This window comes from Bos mutus, chromosome 1 (assembly GCF_027580195.1).
Source record: "Bos mutus isolate GX-2022 chromosome 1, NWIPB_WYAK_1.1, whole genome shotgun sequence".
Classification (NCBI taxonomy): domain Eukaryota; kingdom Metazoa; phylum Chordata; class Mammalia; order Artiodactyla; family Bovidae; genus Bos; species Bos mutus.
Genome location: NC_091617.1, coordinates 55,736,976 through 55,761,326, shown reverse-complemented (window position 1 = coordinate 55,761,326; position 24,351 = coordinate 55,736,976). Strand labels below are relative to the sequence as shown.

Here is a 24,351-nt window from a genome sequence, read left to right as displayed (position 1 = left end):
TAGCTCTGGCTTGCTCTTCTCTAGGGTGGAAGTGCCACTGTGAAGAGAAAGCACACAATTAGAGGGAATGGAACCAGGCTGAATCCAACCCAAAGAGCTTTTGCTCCAGCACCCTGAGAGCTGGGCCTGCCTCCAATAGAGGGATGTCAGTCATTAAGCATCAGAGAAGCCCAGGTTTACAAGAGGCCCTGGCTCCACCTCTCCATCTCCATCGTTACCTCCTACAAAGGTGACAGCTGACAACACACACCAGGGGAAAGCGCCATCCATGCTCACTTCAGATCCAACTCTCCCACTAAAGCCACTGAGTTCACACAGACTGCACAGGGACACTCCCACACAAGCACACACCTTCACAACTGCAACAGGTCACTATTCACCTAATTCCATAGTAACAGAGAAATTTAAACAAAATGAGAAGACATAGGAGTTTGTTTCAAATAGCAGAACAAAAAACAGTGCTGAGAACACCCCTAAAGATTAAATAATTAGGTAAAAAATTAAAAGCATTAATTATAAAAGCACTTATAACTGTATTTGAGAAAAGAAAGATGGACACAGTGAGAATTTCAACAAGGAATTAGGAAAAAAAAAAAAAAAGAACCAGTCAGAGCTGAAGAATACAATAACAGAAATGAAAATACACTAGAAGGAATTAAAAGAAGACGAGGTGATACACCTAGTGATAAGTGATCTAAAACAAAAAAAGGAAATCACCTGATCATAATAACAAAAAGAAAACAAATTTTAAAAAATGAGGATGGTTTAAGGAACCTCTGAAACAGTATCAAGCATTATAATATTCACATTATAGGGTTCCCTCAAGAAGAAGAGAGAGAGGGATGGGGTGAAAAATGTATCTGAAGAAGGAAACAGATATCCAGGTACAGGAAGCATAGGTAGTCCCAAACAAGATGAACTGGAAAAGACCCACATCAAGACATATCATAATTAAAATGGCAAATGTTATTTATAAAGAGAGAATTTTAAAGGCAGCAAGAGAAAAAACAGAGCCATATACAAGGGAATCCCCACAAAGTTATCAGTTCTTTTTTCTTCAGAAACTTTGCAGGCCAGAAGGGAGTAGCACGATATATTTAAAATGCTGAAAGGGAAAAACCTGCAACCTAGGATACTCTACCCAACAAGGTTACCCTTCAGAAGTGAAGAAGAGATGAAGTACTTCTCAGACAAGAAAATACCAAGTTCATCAGTTCTAAAGTGACGCTAAAAGAAGTGTTAAACAGTCTTCTCTAAGAGGAAAATGAAAGGCTACAATAAGACGTGAGAATTTATAGGAAAGGGAAAATCCCACAGGTGGGGCAAATTTATAGCAAAGGCTGTGGATCAACTATAAGAATAGAGCAGGAAGACTAAAAGACAAAAATTGTAAAATCAATTATAACTACAATAAACAACTAAGGGATAGACATGAAGGTGTAAAACATGACATCCAAAGCTCAAAATGTGGGGGAGGGAGTACAAAATGTAGATCTTTTAGAATTTAAATGACTGTCACTTTCGAGCAAGTAGATATATTGACAGACAATGAAAAAATACGATGTGGTATACAGAGACAATGGAACATTACTCAGCTACAGAAAGAATGACATTTTCCCATTTGCAGCAACACAGATGGACCTGTAGGATATTATGCTTAATGAATAAGTCAGCTAGAGAAAGACAAATATTGTACGTTAGCACTTATATGTAGAATCTAAAAAATAAAACAAATGAATAAACCTAACAGAAACAGACTCACAGACACAGAGAACAAACTAGTAGTTACTGTGGGGAGAGGGTAGGGGGGAGGGACTTATAGGAGTAGGGAATTAAGAGCACAAATTACTATGTATAAAATAAGAAACTACAATGATATATGGTATAGCACAGGGAATATAGTCAGTATCTTATAATAACTTTAAGTGGAATATAATCTATAAAAATATGGAATCACCGTGTTGTACATCGGAAAGTAATACAATATTGTAAATCAACAGTACTTTGAATAAACTTATATTAAAATGTGAGATTTGCAGAAAAGGAGCATATTTGACTTGGTTTACATCATTTACAAAGTTAGTTCTGTAAAGATGTAATAAAATGTTAAAATTTTGGCAAAATTTGAGTAGTACTGATGAGTTTATTTATGAAGTAACTTTTTTATGAGAAGCATCCTATTAATGTAAAGCTAAAATAGAGTTATCTCCTAATGAAAGGACCTGCTTACTAATCTTGGAGAAATCAGCCTATGCTTACAAAAGGTAGTAAAAGTTTATTTTTGTAAACTGTCCAGAGAGAAGAGTTTCAGCATCTGAAAAGAATAATCTGTTGTGTTTTGTCCTAACTGGGATATATACTTGCATATTTAAAATGATCAAAATAGGTCATTTCTGATTACTTTAAGATTTATTATTTATAATAAATAACTTATCCTCATTTTATTAGGTAATCAAACTGCAACATTCATTTTCTCAGGCATCCATAATCCTATATTATTAATCTCTAATTAATATTTGATTTTGCCTTCCCTAGATCAGACCCTAAATTCAGGAAAACAAATTTTTCAAAGATACCTTTCACAGTCGAACTATCTCTAAGTTTTCCCAGAGGGGGGCAATGACAAAGATTTTTTTTTTCTTAACCTTACAAAAAGAATGCTAGAAATATTTAGGTTTATTCACTACACCCCTTGTATAAATAGCTCAACACTATCAAAAAATGCATTGGAAGATTTGTCAGATCAAATGAGAAGTTCAGCTTTCCCTCATCTAATTTTTTATAGGTAACATTTTATAAAGCTCGGTGATTGCATACCTATGGAAAGGCCCTGGATATACATCAATATCCTCACCCTCTGTAGTATATTCTTATCCTTGCATGAAACACTAATTAAATAAGATCAATATCCTATTGCATAATAGAAGATTCAAACGTTCCTTCTTGTTGATCAGGTTTGTTAAATTAACTATAGATTAACCACAGCCACTTACCCTTTCCCTCACCCAATAGTCTGTGGTTTCCTCTCATGCTTACCAAAAGACCGCTTAAATTATAGATGAGGATATGCCTTTAACAAAGAAAGACAGTCTCAGAGCCTCACGGACAGCACTTTACCAGATACTCTTTACTCTTAATATTTCAAAGAATGGACTTACGGGCAGAGGCTGACAGAAGAGCTGGCATTATATAGGCAAGGATCATTTAGTACTAGCAACTAAATCAGACTTTCAGGACTTCATTTAGTCCAGAAATAAATGACTATATGAAATCAAATTAATGACTCAAGACTAGAGAAATAGAATTAATTATATAGAACTCATGAACCTGAAACTGGAAATCTGATTTCCAAATGCAGATATGTGTTTTGGAAAATTATTGGCATTAATCTTAATGTTCTATTTTCTGATGGGGAAAACCTTTTTACCATTCATCCTCATCTATCTCTAACCCTCAATTCAGTTGACTCTGATTTTGCAAACTAAATGAAACATTCTTTTAATGGCAGTTTGTTCTCCTTGGCCTCTCAGAATTCAGGAAGTGATATTTTTTTGAGTCACTTTACTTTTTAATGGCAATAACATTATTTGCATACACTCAATAAGAATCTGTTTTCCGTTTCACTGGGATGTAATCAGACAAGTAGACAATGCAATAGCAGCCAAATGTAGAGTGTCTTACTTAAAAATAAGCCTCATTTCTTATTACAAGCTCTTTATAAATGAAAAAGGGTTATAACCTCATATATGAAGTTAATACCCAAAACCTCTCCTAAGAAGTTGATCTAGGACCTGTTTGGGGCTTACAGGACACCAACCTTACAGGCAGTAAGAAAGGTCACTGGATTACCAGGAACCTTAGCAGATTTGGGAAAACTAGAGGAAAGAGAACTTTACCAACACTTACACATGCTAAAGATGAAACCTGCTGTCAATGAACTTCAAGTTTGGTTTCTTTTCCTTAGAACAGAAGAGTAAATAAAAGCATTTAAGGAAGACCTCTGGAGAGATGAAGCCACTGAAATGTTCGCTTAGATACCTTAATAAATTATCAGATAGATTCTCTGGTTCTATCAATGAGAGTTGTTCAGTACAGTATAGTGCTAGGTTTGCTATTCACATACAAGAAGGCCTTTATATGCTAATTACAACCTTTTCTAATTTATGTCAATGAATCAAGCCCAAATATAATGCCTTTTTGTAATCATGAAAAATATTTGGAGATTATGTATGGTAACAAAGAAACTGCTATTCCCACCCACAGGACACCAAGTTCTCTGGGGCATACACATTTGTCTTCATTCACTAGCATATGGATCAGGACATTTGGAAACTCTGTAAGGATAGACATTAACTTTCCAAGAGCTGCAAATAATGCAGATAATTACTTTTCTAAAATTTCAAGAAAATTCTGTCCTGTATAGATGTAAATAGTTTCAGTTCATTATAATCCAAAAGTTAAAATTTTACTGTCCAGTCGGGCATTAACTAGCTTTGTATGGGATTCAGAAACCTTATTCCAGCATACTTTTTTTAGTAACTAAAATACTTTGATACTCCTATACTTCAGAATATCAGCTCTACCATCCTACTGCTTCCCACATTAAGGAAATCATTAATGAATCAAAATAATCTGACAGGAATTCACCCTAAAAAACTTATGCTTAAAAGAAAAGAGAATAGAAAAATGTGCCAGCTTGTTCTCATTCATTAGTGGGACTCTCCTGTTTCCTCTTACTATTTTCAATATTTTTATAGTAATCATGCTGCTGCTAAGTCGCTTCAGTCGTGTCTGACTCCATGCGACCCCACAGACGGCAGCCCACCAGGCTCCACCGTCCCTGGGATTCTCCAGGCAAGAACACTGGAGTGGGTTGCCATTTCCTTCTCCAATTCAGGAAAGTGAAAAGTGAAAGGGAAGTCGCTCAGTCGTGTCCGACTCTTTGCGACCCCATGGACTGCAGCCCACCAGGCTCCTCCATCCATGGGATTTTCCAGGCAAGAGTGCTGGAGTGGGGTGCCATTGCCTTCTCCGATAGTAATCATAAATCCATAGAAAAAGACAACTTAGTAACTTTGGGGGACACGCAAAGTTTGAAGTCATTATATGTATTAAGACATGGCTGAAGTATGATGTGTGGTGTGTGTGTGTATGTGTGTGTATACAGTGCAGAAAAAAGGTTGAGCACCACTGGGGCAACCTTTCAACTTCTCAGACAACTTGCTATACAGAAAAACTTACTGCCTAATTCCCAGTGAGTTGTCATTTCACTGACTATTACCATCATAGCATATACATTCAAATTTCATGACGTAAATTATAACATATCAGTTTTTCCTCATAGTCTTAAAAGTCCGTAAGACTTTTAAAGAAACTCAGTAAAATTCACAACTACTTTTGTTAGCTTTATCAAGAGTTTATACTTGTGAGGCCTCTGCAGAGCAATTTAATGTAGCATTAGGCACGTGTAGGCCTTTAAAACAGCCCTATGTGACTAATAACAGTGATTTGGGAAGAGGAAGGTTAGCAAGAGGAAAGCTTGGAAGGGGCACCAGGAGCTGGCACACAGGGAAATTCCACACACCCACATGTATCCTTGGAGCTTGTCTCCAAGAAGCTGCTCAATGAAACAGTGAGGTCAAGTCAGATGAAGAAAGATTACCAATCGCTCCATCTCCTGCTCCCTGAGTCTCTCCTCCCTCTGCCGCCGATGATAATCCATCAGGTCGTCTCGTCCGGAAATGGAGCTAATGCTGCTTTTCCGTTCCCGCAGGACAGGCTGGGGGGTTCCTGAAGCCTGTCTGAGGCTGTCCAAGTCTGCATCATCAAACTCGACAGATCCACACGAGAAGTTCCTTCTGGCTGCAAATGCTCGGTCCAGCTCCCCAGGAGGAAACGAATGACCAGGGCTGGTACCCGAGTAGGAAGCCCTGTCAAGGTCGTCAGAGGTGCAGGAGGAGGTGGAGGCCAGAAGCATCTTGCGAGCCACTCGAGGACTGGCAGGCACGCTGAGGGTGGAACTCACGTACGGACTGCCCTCGGAGGCAGAGGCTTTATAGGGCAAAGCTCCTGAGCTCAAAGAAGAAAAATTCAGGTAATTGTCATTGTCTATAATGCTATGAGGTAGATCCTTTTCCCCCAGTTTCGTTCGTTTGGAATTGCCCAGAGAGCTTCTTGGAGGCAGACTGAGGGGTGCCAACTGGTTCTCGGTGGCTCTATGCAACCTGGGGAGAGAGCGGCTGTAGGCGCCCATGTGACTCAGGCTGCCGCTAGAGTACTTCCTGGTTCTTAAACTGATGTTTTCCGATGCCGGGTCCCGGTGTCTGCTCAACTTGGGCTGAAGTGTCAGGTTGTCCTGGATGCTTATTTTCCTGGCTTGCTTTGGGCTTGAAGGCATGCTGGCCGCCCCTGACCTGTTGATGGGCGAGGAGCCAGTGTCACTCAGGGAACTTCCATTCCACATGGTCAGGAGAGAGCCAGATGCTTTTCGGCCTTCCAGCCCTCCGAGAAAGTAGACATTGTCATGGGATTTATTCCTTGAGCTATATTTGGAATAGGGAGGCTTCTCTGAAAGCCTCAAGGACCTTTCGGCGTCCCGGCCAAGAAAATGATCAAAATCTGCTCTCCCAAGTGCATATCCACTAAGGGAGGGTGAGGTGCTGCGTAAAGGGGTGGGCGGTTTCATGGAAAGACTTTTCTCACTTCCATCACAAGAGAACTGCTTCGTTCCCTGAATTTTGGCCAAAGAAGGGCTACTTCTGACACTGGTTCCCAAAGGAGATGGGCTTCTTTTAGCAGGCACAGGTTGTGAGAGGGTTAAATAGGAGCCAGAACAGTCTCCATTGGCTTTAAATCTCAGACTGGAAGAATATTTCTTTGGGCTCAGGCTCTCCATCATGTTTTGGGAATCGTTTTCGAGGGAGTTCTCCGCAAAGCCTGCCTCTAAGCTACCATTCTGTAAATCCAGCTGCTTTTGCATGTGGCTCTGCTCTGCCATAATCTTGTTGGAATCTGCAAAGAAAAAACAAGAGAGAGACAGAGAGAGAGAGACAGCTTTACTTAACAAATATTTAAAAAGACCAATCACTCGTTAGCCTACATGGGTACACAAATAGGCTGGCAATCCGATACGTTGCTGTTTTAGTAATAAACCTAGTAAAGCTGTCCTGCAAAATGAAGGTGACTAAAGACCACTGATCTGGGATGTTTTCTGAGCAAAAGAAAAATAATTCAAGAGAACATCAGTGATATTTGAGAGGAACAAATCCCTAACAGCAAGTACAGGTGCAAGACGAGGGGGTGGTACCTAAAATAGACAATGACCCTTCAGTGTTCTACTCCCTGGAGGACCACCTGCTTCCTGAGTACCTAGCGAACACCTGAAGGGATGAGGCAATGGGCTTTCCTTTAGATGTCTCTGTAAGAAACACTAACCACTCAGAAATTCTAAGGAAACTAAATTCACGTTCTAGCAGAGAAAGAAAATTTTGTGATCAATAAATAACATGAGGGTTAGAAGATGATTCTTTAAAAGAGGACTATGAAGGTTACCTTCTCAACAAAAAGACTTAAAAAAACTTCCTGCATCCATCAGAGGAAGGTAGGTATTTACAACAGTAGAGGGAAGAGTGGTCCCCACATGTCTGACATATCAGTGTCAGGTAGAATATCTAGAACCCTGAAACTGATTTATCCTTCAAGTTCCCAGGCATCCCAGAGGCAGCACGATCATCCTTGATCTAACTCTCTCCTCTCATGGAAACACCTTTCTCCTTCTTTTACACCCATATGAACCCACATATCCTTTGAGGTTCAGATTAATATTCTAGTTTCCACAGTGAATAAAAGAATTTTTAAATGGATACACCTGTAAGAATATATTTTGGACCCTAAGTTTGAACAATATTAACTTAAGAAACTAAAGTTATAGTCTATAAAAATGTCTTTTCATTATAAACTAACCCTGCCAATGTGAAAGGTTATATTTTAAACTGATCAAAATACTTTAAGTTATCATCAAAGTTAAAATGCAGTTTAAACATTCCCATTGAACTCAGGCACTGCTAAGACTGTCCTCCAACTTCTTAGACACCAGTTACTACATCTCTGTAATATGTAATATGTAAACAGAATCACATTTGGTTAGTAATAAATATCATAATGTGCTTGTTTCTGTGACCGACATACAAGTTTAAGGAAGAGGGTTATATACAGTATTTCTATCATATCTCCAGTCCTTCCTGACTCCCACTGTCCCACAGGAGAGACACTCAATGAACACAAGTTTTCAATTATCCATCACAGCCTTCCCCACTCCCTCCCAGCCTCAGATGGAGGATCTTCATCTTGCTTGCTCAGCTTCACAGATTTCCTGGGCAAATGCAGGCAGCCTAATAAGGAACTGCCTTTCATCCACAGAGTCAGGCCAAGAAACAGTCTGGCTGCTTAAATCCTAGTGATGGGCTGAGTCCTTACACCCTCAAAGCTGCAGCTTCCCCCTGACAAGCTCTGCCTTGGGGTCCTTATCCTCCAACCCAAAGCCCTGCCCTTATGAAAAAAAAACATGATTATCTTTTGAACTGGACCTCAAAAAATTTTTTTAAAGATTCTCCTTTAGAATTGCTTCCCAGCTGGGATCTGGCCCTGCCCTCTGGGTCTTAACAGGTCACAAACGTCCCTCTCAACAATTGTCTACCACCACCAATTCTGACCTTGAAAGCAACACCAGTCTGGCTCAAGCTATAGCTATCTCACCATGTCCCCCTTGGAGGACTGAAATCAAGATGACCTCTATCCAGTCTTGGTTCCTTCTATTTCCGACTAACTGCATCACATGTTGGTTTGCCATGTTGAAATTCCAGCAAACCATGGCCAATTCCCTCATGTCAATTCTTTTGAATTGAGGAAACAAGGAAGTAGGTGGAACCTGAGAACATTACCATGCTATTTATTAAAAGGGAAAAAATACTCTAATTTCCCAACAATAGGGAGAAAATTAAAAGCCATAGTATGTCATGAGTGTATATTAAACCACTTAAAATCTTATTTTGAGGTATGTTTATAACATAAAAAGTACAGTAATATAATGTTCAATAAATTTTTAAAAACCATACTAAATTTTAAAAAACATACAATGGGTGCAGCCTTATATACACACCCACCTATACACATGAATTCAGAGAAGGCAATGGCAGCCCACTCCAGTACTCTTGCCTGGAAAATCCCATGGACAGAGGAGCCTGGTAGACTGCAGTCCATGGGGTCGCTGAGAGTCGGACACGACTGAGCAACTTCACTTTCACTCTTCACTTTCATGCATTGGAGAAGGAAATGGCAACCCACTCCAGTGTTCTTGCCTGGAGAATCCTAGGGACGGGGGAGCCTGGTGGGCTGCCGTCTCTGGGGTCGTACAGAGTCAGACACGACTGAAGCGACTTAGCAGCAGCAGCAGCAGCATACACATGAATTACACACAAATGTTTAAGCCAGAATCTAAGGAGTCATCATTGGTCTCCTCTATCATTATATCCTCTATCCTCTACCATCTGTCACTTCTTCATTCCCTCCTTTCTCATTTTATCCATCAACAAATCCTATCAACACTGTCCTTAAAACATTGTCTGAATCTGATCATTTCTTGCTATTATATCCCTAATCACTTCCCTAATATGAATAAATGAACAAAGTGTTGCCCAAAAGGTCTCCAGATGTTTGTTGAATATAGCTTAGATAATATTAGTATGCTCACTTTTTAAATGTAGTTATTAGATTATTTCATTACTTGAGGTGATTCTGCTTCTGGTATAGAAAAAATTAAAATCCTAACAGGTAGTTTTAGGTACTTCATTCATTAATTATGTATTAAGTACCTACCACATCTCAGACACTGGCTTAACAGGCATTGGTGTTGCTCACTATTTTTCCTGTTCTTTCCTTTCAGAAACACTGCAGTGTTTTTCTTCCTCATCCTTATGACATTAGGTGTGGCTATGTCCCTTAGCTTTGATCAATGAAATATGAGAGAAAGTGATGTTTCAGTTCCAAGCTGAAACATCAAGAGCTGGCATGATTCACCATTTCCATACCCCTCTTGTGTCCAAGTCTGTAAAGGCTTCCTTAGCCTACCTCCCTCAGTGAGGATAATGGGGAAGAGGGCCTTTGCCAATCCAAGATTGTCTTAAGCCACTGAGATTTGAGAGTTGTTTGTTACTATGAAGGTGCTAATCTTCATTAAGTGCCTACTATAAACCAGGCTTTGAGCTAGGCCCTGGAAAGTATGTGGTCAAAGATAGTATTTCCTGCTAATATACAGCTTACAATCCAAAGTGGAAAATACACGTATGAATAAATGCTACACAATGTGATGCATGCCTTAATAGAGGACTGATTGGCAGGTTGGTAAAGGACTGGTTGACAGATGGAGGGGAGCTAACCCAGTGAGAGGGGTAGTCTGGGTAAGTTATGATAGGAAGAAATGACAATGGAGTTAAGTCCCACTGAAAGAAAGAGAGTCTGATGGGTATTATCCAATGATAGCATAAAGTTACCTCCACACCTAAAATTTTGAGGTTTTAAAAATATAAACAAAATCTCAAGCCCATCTGAGGTCAGACTATTGGTACATCCAGGAAACATTCTGTCTCTGACAGAATTAATAACAAAAATTGTGTAGAAAAAAAGCAAGTTATTTTCTATATTTATTAACTATGTATTTCTATCTCATAGTTACCTAAATCTTTTCCCATCTACACCATCATGTAAGATACATTCTGTGGGGTCCAAGTCTATGCCTGTCTTAAGTGTGGTTTAAATCTGACAGCAATCCTCCTACCATTTAGTGTATTTTAGAAAAGGATACAAAGGGAAATCCGTTAAGTCAGATGTTAGAATAATAAGAGAAGAACTAAAGCCAGTTAGTGGGCAAAGCTCTGGTTGTAAGGTAATGCACACAAAATAGGAAACAGAATTAAGTGCAAGATAGGAATCCAGAAAGCAAGCCAGAGCAGATGCTGTGCAATGAAAGTCAGAAATTAAGCCCTGAGCCCAGAACTCTGCATTTTCAATATTTACTATAATGGTACAGAATTGAAGGTTTAACACCTCATGTCAAAATGGATACATAAAAGTTTAATTTTTGACTGAGCAGTATATGACATTAATGTCATCTTAGATGATAAAATGTGTTAATATATTTCAACCTGTTTGCAGTTGCAAATGCTGCTCAATCACCCAAATGAAATATTACCAAACTCTGTTTCCTCTTCGAGCCAACAAAACTAGAGAGTATCAAACTACTATACGGTATTATTACTACCCTACAGGGTGGCAACACTTGGTCCCCCCTCCTCCTTACATGTACTTTTTTTTTAATCAAAAAATGTGATTATTGGGAATTCCCTGGCAGTCCAGTGGCTAGGACTTCACACTTCCACTGCAGGGGGCATGGATTTGATTCCTGGTCAGGGAACTAAGATCCTGCATGCTGCACAACACAGCCAATTCAGCCAAAAAGGAAAAAAAAAGAAACATAATTACTGACACAGTTTAGCTGGCCAAACAAAATACCAAAATATTCCACAGTAGTGCTGGCTGAAAGACTGGGTTCACAGTCTGTAGGGAAGAGACAAGTAGGCCATTTGCAAATAATAAATCACATCCAAGAAACAGTCATGCAACATTTCTCCACCGTACATACTGCAGAAGAAAGTTACAGATGATTTGGATCGAAGAACATTCTAGAGGATATTTTAAAATATTCATGCTTCATACTCTAGTTTTTCATTTCAGCCTTTTGGGTTTGTTAATGATGTGTAAGAAGTTGTGCATTTAAAGATTTGTCATCAAATAGAAACATGTAATTCACTCAAGTTACTGAAGCTGAATATACCAGCCATCAGTTCAGTTCAGCTGAATACATATGTATGGATCCTTGTGTCAGTTTGAGATCTTCAAGACTTAATTCCACAAATCAATTCGACTCAAAAGGTGGAGAATCACACAGGTGCCTTTCTGACCCTAGGGGTGACAATAGTGGCTCATGATACCTCTCTCCTTCCCTACTTCCAGGGTGTTCTTTTCATTGTGGGTGAGATCATAAGAGTGGAGGCCTAGAGGTGGGAAGAGTATAGGGAAACATACAACAGGAAGTAGTAACATACTTTCAATGAGATGAAATGAAGGCAAGGAAAGCAGAGGCAGGAGGACAGAGGATACACAATGGGAAGCACTGGGTTTAATTCCCCAGGAGAGAGGGAGATAGTGATGTGATGGACCGTGCAGACAATGCATCAAAGACTGCAGCTGAGGTTAGGGAAAGAAGCAGAGGAAGAACTAGAACAGTGGGAGGTGAAAGGGGGTTATCAGAGTGACACCCAAGTGGAAGCGCAGCGGGAAAGAAGTCTGTGTTAACACGTGTAGAAGAGGAGGCGAGGAAGATTCCAAGGTTTCCAGACTGGATTCTTGATTTCCACTGCTATTTCTTTTTGGTTTCCTGGTGGCTCAGAGGGTAAAGCATCTGCCTGCAAGGCGGGAGACCTCGGTTCGATCCCTGGTTCGGGAAGATCCCCTGGAGAAGGAAATGGCAACCCACTCCAGTACTCTTGCCTGGAGAATCCAGTGGACGGAGGAGCTTAGTAGGCTACAGCCCATGGGGTCCCAAAGAGTCGGACACGACTGAGCGATTTCACTTTCACTTTCACATTTTTGTAAACGAAAAAGAAGTCTCAGGGAAATTATAAAATCACTGCCTTATGTTATTGTGGAAGCAAAACAGTCCCTAGAGCCCTAATGGCTCCATACACTTTATGCACATGAACAGAAAGAGAACCGGGCATGGAGAAGGGAAGAAGCTGTCTGGGGCCCATCTGCGAGAAAAGACAACACGAGGACGTCTAAACAGCAAAGAAGTCAGTGTGCGTTGAAACACCTGGGCTTACTTTTCAATCCATAAATTTAATCCCTCCAGAGCTCTTGTTATTTTTATCACCTGAAGTGTATATCATCTTATTGTCAATTAGAGAATGCCAGGAGTCACTTAGAGATCTTTGGAAGGCAGCAGAGCAAGTCACAGTACATTTTTCCCTTGAGAAGTAAATTATTGGGAAAACTAATCTCAAGGATGATGTTTGCAAGTTTCTTGGTAGATTCTTTTTTTCTTTGGCACAATGCTGGTGTGCATTTTAAAAGATAATTTTCCAGCTCTATTTGTACCAAATAACATCATAGTGAGGTTAATTCTAACCAAACTGTAAGTCACCAATGGTGAGCTTCAGAGCACTGTGATGGCCAGAACTGTAGGGATCTGGGTTTCAAGATAATGAAAACACACCCAGGGAGCAAAGTTTTAAAAAAAACAAACAAATTAAAATGAAGCATCTGTTGTGTTGTGTGTACTGTTTTAGAGGACAGAGATTTAAAGTCTGGTCTATATATATAAATTCAGTTTTCCAAGTAATTTACACCAAGAGTTTGGAGAATCCTTAAAAAATACAACATGTTACTTGTCATTTTATATTGCCATGCACAAACACTTCTCAGGATCATATAATACAGCAGGAATTAATCAAAAGGGGACTGCTAGAGCAAGTCACCAAAAAGCAGAAACCTTTTCATATTGCTGGGGAAAGGATGTAGATTGGCGTGGCACGCTGGTGTGCTCACTCAGTTGTGTCCGACTCTGTGCAACCCCATGGACTGTACCCCACCAGGCTCCCCTGTTCACGGAATTCTCCAGGCCAGAATACTGGAGGGGGTTGCCATGCCCTTCTCCAGGGAATCTTCCTGACCCAGGAATAGAACATGCCTCTTCTTCATTGGCAGATGGATTTTTTTTTTTTTTAGATGGATTCTTTATCACTGAGCCACTGGGTACAGAAGCAAATTCAGAACAAGAATCTTAAAACTCAGGAGGGTTTAGGTTAAAATTTCCACCTTATGAAACAGTTTGAGTTTCTATCTTGTCCTACAGGGGCCTTAGAGCTGAGGAACTGGCTCTGGGAGCATATTTTGTCACAGACAGTGGTTGAAGACTGGTGTTTAAGCTCTCCCAGTGCATGGTGGTCCACAGGCCAGCCTCTTTCAGCACTGCTGTTTATGGTATGGCAATGTTTTAAAGCAAGCACTGATGACATGTAATTGAATTCAGGCACCAGCTTAGAGCAGTCTGTCAGAAGCAGTGCCATTGTCTGTGTGTGTGTGGTGGGGAGAACTGGGGGGGAGATTCTGTGGTGACGATAGGGCCTGAGGGAGGAAGCTTTAGAGGACTGAATAGGAAAAACGATGAAATCTAGTTCAGCCCCAAACTCCAAGCTTAAGAATGGAGAACAATGGACACAAAACCTTCCTCTTTTTCCACTAATCTCAACATGAAAACGTGATGGGGGGAGGGTAATTAGAAGCTTCAGGAACACACACTTCCTTGTCTAGCAATATTCTCATTTCAGAAACCCCGAAGCAGCCTGGTTTCCCCAGCCTCTGTTATCCAAACACCATCCTCAGTTAAACCCCCAGTCCTGTCAATTCTGCTTTTACAAACATACCCTCCTTTTTCACAAGTATTTCCTCTCATCACTAAATCCTCAACCTCCGGCATCTCTGCACACAAACCACACCTCTCCATACAACCCCACACCCATTGGCAAACACCTCCCCCTGCAGCATATATTCCCAGATGCTCTCTTCTTCAAAGAACCCCTCCCATCCAGCATCCCAAACCTTGAGCCTCCCCACTGTCTCAACACCAACCTGCATAGAACTTCACCTCCCATTCATACAACCCAGCTTCCTAAACTCTGTTCCTTTAAACTCTCCCACCACACCCAAGATTTTACATCTCAGTGCAGGAAAGAAAAAAAAAAATTTTAATAAAACTAAAAAAAAAAAAAAAAAACAAAAAAACAAAAGCCTGGGAGTAGACATAGTGCCCTTATTGGTTCTTTGAAACCAAACAGAGCAGCAAATGGACTGTCATTCCTTGTTCCTTACACCATGTTCTTTATCATTTAAAGGTCTGCTTCTTTGAACAAATAATTATTATCTACTAGATACATGTTGATAGGCTGATTATCTCCAAGGAGGGGATTTTTATCTCTCAAAAATCCAGAAAAGCAGTGTCACAGGAATAAATGTATTTTAATGGCAGCATAAGGAGGATGTTTGGTTCCTGCAGACTGAGCCTGTCACAACAGTAAATCTCATGTGTGCAGATGCAAACACACACTCACAGACACACAGAGACAGATACGCACGGCCCACATGCCTATAGCAGTCTAAAAGGCACAAAGGCTTTGTGACTGCCAGAGGAGGCTCTTCAGAATCCAGGCAAGCTGAGGCATCTTCAGCATTTGCCAGGTGTCGGGTGATGCACAGCGGGCTGGGGAGAAAGGGAGGACCACCAGAATGCCAACAGGATCTCAGGACACTGATCACACAGTTTCTTTCTGGATTTCCCTGTTTTCCCTTTTGAATTTTTATTTCATTATGTTTTGAAAAACATCTAAAAGAAGAGGTAAGGGAGACCATTAAAGAAAGAACACAAGTATCAGATGATGCCACAGGGAGGAAGGAAGCACAGAAGGGAGTGGAGAGTGATGAGGGGATGGGGGAGGCAATGAGAGATGGAAGAAGGGATGACAAAACAAACAAAAATGTTTCAGCTTCTTCCTATCACAGTAAAGCAGTCTAACCCCATGACGGCTTTCCAAGTGGCTCAGTGGTAAAGAATCCACCTGCCAATGCAGGAGATGAAAGAGACGTGAGTTTGATCCCTGAGTCGGGAAGATCCCCTGCAGTATAAAATGGCAATCCATTCCAGTATTCTTACCTGGGAAATCCCATGGACAAAGGAGCCTGGCAGGCTGCAGTCCATGTGGTTGCAAAGAGTCAGACACATCTGAGCAACTGAGCACAACAAGCTGGCACACAAACCCCATGCTACCATTCCTTTCTGTCATTTCTAGCCTACTGAAGTCTAAGCTCTATCAAAAAAAGACACTCTAGATGGTATCCAATGGTTCCTAACGGTAACCACAATCAATAGCAATAACCATATTTAAATGAAGATCTGTATCCCCTGTGATCAGAAGTGACTTTTTACAAAGTCTAGATTGTTTTATATTAGGAATTATCAAGAATCTTTGAGGACTCATTAAAGAAAGTAAAATATCGATTATAGAGATTTTAAATAATTTTGTGCTAGTCCCTTGAATAAAACTTGTCTGTATGAACTTGAAAATATTCTTTAACTATCCAAGAAATTTGGCGCCATATTTCCTACAATAACTCTTCAGCCAGTGAGGCAGGCAGGGGAGGAAGGACAAAAAACAGGAACAACCTCAAAAATCAACTGGGTCATTCAAATTCCCTTCCTACCTGCAAAATTCCTGACTTTTACCTAAATATGCCAGACGTGACTTTTACCAGTTGGACTCACATTTGCATCTATATCATTATTAAAGCAGTTTTGGGCTTCCCTGGTAGCTCAGATGGTAAAGAACCTGCCTGCAATGCAGGAGACCCAGGTTCGATTCCTGGGTTGGGAAGATCCCCTGGAGGAGGGCAGGGCAACCCACTCTAGTATTCTTGCCTGGAGAAGCCCATGGACAGAGGAGCCGGTGGGCTACAGTTCATGGGATCACAAAGAGTCAGATATGACTGAGTGACTAACACTTTACTTTCAAAGCAGTTTTGGCAATGTCTGAAAAAGACATAATATTAATGTAATAAGTATATATATGAATATATATATCTTAAAAATTAAATTTAACACAGTGCTATGGTAGGAAAGTTCTCAAATTAAAAGCATGCTGTCTCAATTACAGAAAATAAAAAGAACAGAGGAATATGAAACACACCATAGAGATGTTATCACTTAAATCTAAAACATGGGAAGTCTACAGAAAAATAACCAATGTCTTCAAGCAGCAAATGGTAAGAAAAGAAAAATAAGAGAGGGAACTGTTCTAGATTAAGAGACCCAGGAGACAGGTTATTAAGTTGCTAAGTTGTATCCAATTCTTTTGCAACCCCATGGACTGTAGCCCACCTGGCTTCTCTGTCCTGGGATTTCCCAAGGAAGAATACTGGAGTGGGTTGTCATTTCCTTCTCCAAGGGAATCTTCCCAACCCAGGGATCAAACCTGCAACCCCTGAATTGCAGGCGGATTTTCTACCGCTGAGCCACCAGGGAAGCCCAGGAGACGTACCAATTAACAATTAAATACAATGCACAGGCTGTGTTTGGATCTTGTCTTGAAAATCCAACTATTAAATGAAAAATGTATGTGACAATCAGAGAATCTGAACACTGGAAAAAATATTTTAATTACTGGCTTTTTTTTAAGGTGTAATAATGATATTGTTGGACTTTTTAAAAATCCTAAACTCTTAGATTTACATTTTTATGAATAAAATACTACAGTATTTTGAATTCGCTTGATAACAATCTATGTTTTGGGGAAGTAAGGTCTACAGATGAAACAAGATTATTGTATGTACATAACTTGAAACTGAATGATGGGTACTTGGGATTTCACTGTATTATTCTTCTAATTTTTATGTACATTTACAATTTTCCATAACACAATATTTAAAAAGTAAAAGATGCATGCACTCTAAAAATAAAATATGAATAAAAATATACGAATATATACTGACTTAAAAATTATAATGGCTCACTTTACAAAGAGGGATGTGTTTATACCAGTGGCTCCTGGCTGATTTTTTAAAGAGCACGAAATACTAACCCTCTATCATGTTGAATTAAGCTCCTAAAAGCTTATTTTTAAAAATCAACTTGAAGAAATTTAAAAGGAAATTCACTGTCTAAATTACATGTATTAGATTACTATATTTAGGATACTTGCAAGATAATGAATGGTAGGTAGTGGTATCTAAATTTCATTACCATGTGTATTCAAATAAAATCCATCCCTTCAGAAAGTTAAAATATAAACACAAAAACTGCCATACCTGTGATATCTTGAAGACTTTCAGCCTCAAAAACATTAAAACAAACACACACACACTTTATAAATTCTTAAATTATGTGATGGCTTCTCTGAAAGTGGGAGAGTTCTTTGGGTTGGAAATTAAAAACCCATATTTTCAGGGTTCTTTATAGAATCCTAAGATAGCTTCAGTTTTGAAGAAAAAGGCTTCTAAAATTTTCCCAAATAAAGTAAATGTTTCCAGATGTTTTTTACTCCTGATCATCAGCATAATTCATCCCCTGGTTTAGGTGATTCTGATTGTAGCCTCTGAAGAATCCTCCCACATCATGTGATCACCACAGTGAAGACAAAGCCAAGAAGCAGAGTCCCAGAATAACTAAGTTGGAGGTCTTGAATATCTGGGTTTCCCAGGTGGCAAAGTGGAAAAGAATCCGCCTGCAATGCAGGAGCTGCAGAAGACGGGGTTTTGATCCCTGGGTCGGGAAGATCCCCTGGAGGAGGGCATGGCAACCCACTCCAATATTCTTGCCTGGAGAATCCCACAGACAGAGGAATCTGGCGGGTTACTGTCCATGGGGCCGTAGAGTCAGACACAACTGAGCACGTACTTCCTTGAATGTTAGTGAGCAGACATTGTGCACATCTTACTTGCTGAGGCAAAGGGGCACTAGAGGAAAAAGCATTCTTTAAAGCCAATTTTATCCAAGAAAAATTATTGACCCTGGGATCACATGGAGATAAAGATGTTCTCTCTTGACTCTGAAACCACCTGTCTGGGCTGGAATTGGAAGCTGAGAGTCTGTGGGATCAAACTCTGATCTCTACACCATTCTGTCCCAGTCCACACCAGCAATCAAAATAAATTCTTTTAAAAGTCAGCATCTATTTTTTAAAAGTGACATTCACCAAACCCAAACACCCTAGGCTCCTCATTCCCTTACCCAATATTTATGACCTGGAAATAGTCAGGAACTCCTATGGACAAAGAAGCCTGGTGGACTACAGTCTATGGGGTTGCAAGAGTCAGACACAACTTAGTGACTAAACCACCACCAAGTAGGCTCAGGAAGGATGGAACAAACCCAAGTTGACCACATCACCCATGGTTATAATGTTTTGCCCTTTACCTAAAAAAAATGGAGTGGTTAGGCTAAAAATACTATAAAGTAAGCAAAACAATAATGAAATCATCTCTTCATTACTTAACTGTGGATTATGCAAAGTGGGTGGTACAGACACTTAATTTTTTCCTTTCCTATTACCTACTTTTTAACCATTTATTTCAATGGAAGGAAAAGGAAAAAAGGACTTGAACTAACAAAGGTCAATAAACAACTGACTACACTAAATTCAATCAATGCTGTTTTTTACACCTGCCCAAAAGACCTAATTAAGGAAATGGTTACTACATTAGGATGTCTTTTTATTGTAGTGGCCAATCTAGTGCAAAGAATACTGGATGGGCTGCCAGAAACACAAGTCAGGAGACTCATCCCTAGTCCTGGTTCTGCCAAAATAACCAACAGAAGAAAGAGCCAGAGCAAGTCACTTGGCTTGTCTTCACCTTGTTTTAGCAGAGGTTTCCCCATATTTAAAATGGTGAGGGTGAACTAGATGTTTTTCTGTTCCAACCTTCTAGGCTCCCACAGGCACAGGTTAAATAACACAGGAGTGCCATTTATACAATGCAGGAAATGGAAATGACCGCAGAACACAAACACGTTTCAGTGATAAGGTGGCAGCTACCTAACTGGGAAAAGACTGCACTGGCAGTGTTGCCCATGACCTTCCAAGGGCATGGTAAATTATTTCAGCATAACATAGAAAAAAAGGTCAGAGCCATGCTAGTGTAATATGATATGGGAATTTGATTCAGCATGATATATACGAAACATTTTGTCTACATTCCCATGGTTTGCAACTTCCTTACTAAATCTTAAGCTGTTTTTTGAAAACCTACTTCTGCAATGATGTAAGCAGTGTGGCAGCCAGACCTCACTTCCCAAGCCCTCTCTGACTATCGCTTGGCTACAAAGCACAACTCAGGCTACATTTGAACTGGGCAAAAGAATGCAGAAGTCGGCTTTCCTTTGCTTTTACCTCCCTTTGTTTCAGCAATTTAGTGATCAAGAAACAAATCTAGGAGAAATCTTTTAACTTTTAGCTTTTTTCCCATTCCATATGCTAATTCCACAAGTATATTGCCATCTGGATTGATCATATGCTGCTTGCAAACAAAATACTCTAAGATGATCAACACTGATTTCCACTCAACTCTAGATTTGGCAGCAAGTCTTAGAAAAAGCTGACCCCACTTGAGGTAACAATATTAAATATTGGAATGAACTAACTTTTCCTTCCCCTTAATTTGCAAAGTAAGGAAAAACAGATATTCTAATAAATCAACCCACTCACACTAAGCAAAACAAATATCTTTTGTTAAAAAAAAAACCTCTCAACAAGTCTCCCTATAATTTAGCCTGTTGCTCTATGTCTTATTTATCTGTTTCTTTGTATGGAAAGCGTCTCCAGTCCCTAGCCTTTCCACTGAATCTCAACAAAATGATTTTTATACTTGGGTTTGTCCTGTGGACCATTAGCTGCTATAAATAACAACCTTGCCTTTAAAACAGATACGGCACAAAGCTTCTCATCAACATCAAAGAAACATTCCTAAATATCATGAAAATAACTGTGCAAATTAACTTCCAGAAGAATTCTTATTCCTGGGTGGCAGAGACAAGTTCTGCCTTACTTATTTTGAAGGGGTGTAAAAACCTGAGTAAAACCTTTTTGGTTTTACTCACTTTCAAAAGACAAGAAATCATATTAATCAAATGCCAATAAATATTTCCAGTCGAAATTATAAACAAAAACACACATTCATCTTCTGTCCCATCACCTGAAAAATAAGTAACAAGAATGACTAGATGAAAAGTGATCATGAAAAGGATGCTATGCCCCTTTACTGCAACACCTGCAGAGAGCAGACCTCTTAAAAAGTCATCACTTCTGAATCATGTCTAAATATACTACTAGGTACTTGGCCTTGAGGTACACCCATTGGCTACTTGTTGAAACGATAAGAACTTAACGCAGTGAGGTTCAGAGCTCTTCCAGGAAAGGCACACTAAAGAATTCTCCTATATTGCCAGAACCTCCCAGATTTGAGGCGTATAACTACCCTGGCAGGACCACTCAGCACACAGAACTGAAACCCATAATTACAGGCCTAATGGGTAATCATAGCCATGTAAATGCGAGAGCTGCCATATGTGCACAGCTTTTCTGATCACCAAAAGCTCACTGAGATAACTCCTGTCTGTAAGCAGAACCATTCACAAAGACCATGCCTTTGAAACTCTCCCAGGAAGTGAACAAAAACTTTATGTTACTATCCATTTTTTCCCCATTAAGTAAACAGAAGGAACAGTAGAGACCAGGAGAGTTCCAGAAAGCAACAATGAGAGAGGGGGTCTGGTTTGTAGGTTCCAGCAAACCAAGTGAATTTAAACAAGAGGATTTCTGAGATTCCTTTTACCCTCATTATTATTTTGCCCTATTCCCCCAGAGAAGGGCCATGCTTGAACTGTCTTCGGATTCTTAACCCAAGTTCTACACAAACATCACATTTATCTTAGATATCCACTCATCAGCTTATGAGTTTCCCCCACCACTGCATGCTGGTTTCCTAAAACATCAGGTATCATTTTTTAACACTGTATTCAGGAAGCCTCTCTCATTATCCCTTCTGTCCAAAACAACCCTATCCATTCAGGCCCTCTACTCTTAACCCAGAAGGCATAGAGAAAAAAAAAAAAAAATCTCAAATGTTCTGTTTTGTACCTGGATTCAAAAGCAACATCTGCTATGAGTTGTGGAACCATCTGTTGCCCACTTGGCCATGGGAAAGACGGTGCAGGCCACAGACATGGAGTGTCACAGGTTGCACAATAGAATTATGCCCATCTTAGGGCCGACACACCCAAGCATATGCTCCACAGTCACCATGGCTAACAGTACCCTTCCCCCATCAGTGTATTTCCTTATAGACAATGGTACTTCTAAATTCTCACAAAGCGTTGTCAGTTTTTTAAAAACTTTCATTTGCCTGAATATCAGTTTCTAAATTCTCTAATCCTGGGTTGCACCTAAAACTAACATCTGTCACTAATACATTTGAGACTTTATCAGTCACTATTTGGGGGCATCTCAGTTTTTGTGTCTATAAAACAAAAACGTTGAGTCCAGTGACCTCTGAGTCTCCTTGACACTGTAACACTTCCAAATTCTGTAATTTTAAGCCAGCTCAAACTCAGTGAACACAAATTCCTTCACATCTATGGTATATTGACTCCTAACGCCAAGGTCAAAAGAATCTACTGCAGACAAAAAGGTCTCTCTGGGTTGAGCAAGAACAGTTTCTTGAAGACCCAAATTAGATTAACATCCCTAACCTTGTTAACATATGCCCTCAAGGTACTCGCCTAATGAAGAGTTTGGGGCTCAATAATTTATTGTTTGTGTGTCCTGGACATTATAGGATATTACCCAGCATCTGAGGCCTCTACCCACTAGAGGCCAGTCAAAGTTGGCCATTGAGGTTGTCCCCTACCCCCAGCTGAGACAACCAAAAATGTCTCCAGTCATTGGTCAATAACCCCTGGGGAGCAAACACCCATCTCACTCCAACGCCTCCATTTAGAACCGCTGCTGTTGTATATACCAGAGCTTTATAATAAAGCACATCATTTGAAAGTATTTTTGTTTCAAATAGATGACATTTACACATTTAATACATGCATCAAGGCTTAACAGATAGTCAGATTTATAAAGCACATGTATTCCACTTGGAAGATGTACAAAAGCACTGTCTTTCCAAGTTATTCATAGAACCAACGACCTTCCTACTAAGGGTTGAGAATCAGCATGCAAAGTCATAACCACAACTGCTCTTTGAAAGTGTTTAAAAGCATTCATGCTTTTCACAGTAACTCTTCTAGTGCACTCCACAGTCAACCCTTGCATACAGCACAGACCTCAAAACAGGGTTTGGAGCAAACAGCAAAATCAAGTGGTGGGTTTAATCACTTCAGCTTTTTCTTCCCTTTCTTGTGCAAAAGCCAGTAAATAAAATATTTCTGAAAAGATTGTTAAACAGTTCCAGCTTTGGTACAGGGGTCTTTAAGAAAGGAGGCAGGAGGTAGCCAGCTCTCAGACCAATTTCCCAAGTGTCTTTTCCTCCCTCACTTCAAATAGGGATTCAAGAGGCCACCCCTTAAATCCAGTCCTCAGCCCAAAAGGACAGCAGCTGGCAGCAGCACGAAACAGACCGAAGGCTGCAAACTGACTGAAATGATGACTACTAGCCAAACATCTCATTTTTCCATTTGTGAAACAGGCTGGGATTTGCAAACCTCTGGGTCTCAGGAGGTGAAGGCTACACTACTCAACTAAGCAAAACCTCGACTCCCCCTCACTTTTAAAGGAAATCCCAGTTATAAACTTTCAGGGACTTTACAGAGTTTCTCAAGGACATATGTTTAAATTTCCACAGCGTATATGTAAGACAAAAACAATTTTTAAAAACTCTTTTAATAACCTAAGTCCAGGAAATGAAAAGGGAATCATGAATAGACACAACTGTTACTTTTCAGAGAACCTTAGCTCTTTATTCAAACAAATATTTACACAATTGAGGGCAATGGTACCAGGGATATAGCCATTCTGTTAAAACAGTGGGCAACTCTAAAGATTTATTTATCCCAAATCAGACTACTCTGTTGCTATCCTACCAGGAACGAAGAATTCAAGTGCTCCCAGGGCAAAAGTTTAACTAACCCTCTGAAATTGTGAACTTCATTTAGACCTCACCCAGCTGAATTCAGATGTTAGAATCCTGGAGACAAATCCAAGGGCTTGTTAAGCCAAACTACGAAGCTAAAAGTTACAAGTCCAATACTTGAAAATTAATATCTGTAATTAACACATTCATATAATGCAGGGAAATGTGACTGACATATATTCACCCTAAAAGCAAGCCACATTTTTATGCCTCTTCTCTTCGTTCCACTCCCAGCTGCGTCTGGCTGTGACTAGCCATGCATTCTAGAATTCTTGAGAGCAACTAGAGAGCAGGAGAAGGAAGATTTCTAGGGAAGACAGTAGGACAGGCGAGAGGACTTCCAGCCGCGGGCAAGTGCACCAACATAAAAGCCAGCGGGCGCAGTTCCTGCTTTTACATGAGAAAGGTAGATGGGTAGCAGGTTCGACTTCCGAAGCGCTTTCAAACAGGAAACCCCAACTTTGGAAGGGACAGCCTGTCAGCCTTTTAATTTCCTGGCGGTGGCGGGAGTTAGCCAGGTCCTCGGCGCTTTAGTTAAGAGATGACTGTTGAAGCTAA

At 40.0% G+C, this 24,351-nt stretch overlaps 1 protein-coding gene across 9 annotated transcripts in view; it reads right to left on the bottom strand.

Annotated features, from left to right (window-relative positions):
- Positions 1-24,351, bottom strand: part of PHLDB2 (pleckstrin homology like domain family B member 2) — a 240,793-nt gene that overhangs the window by 85,305 nt on the left and 131,137 nt on the right. For all 9 annotated transcript variants that reach the window (XM_070369008.1, XM_070369028.1, XM_070369044.1 and 6 more), the window contains one exon: positions 5,663-7,011. In XM_070369008.1, coding sequence (XP_070225109.1) covers positions 5,663-7,011 — 1,349 coding nt within the window. The remainder of the gene's footprint in view (positions 1-5,662; positions 7,012-24,351) is intronic.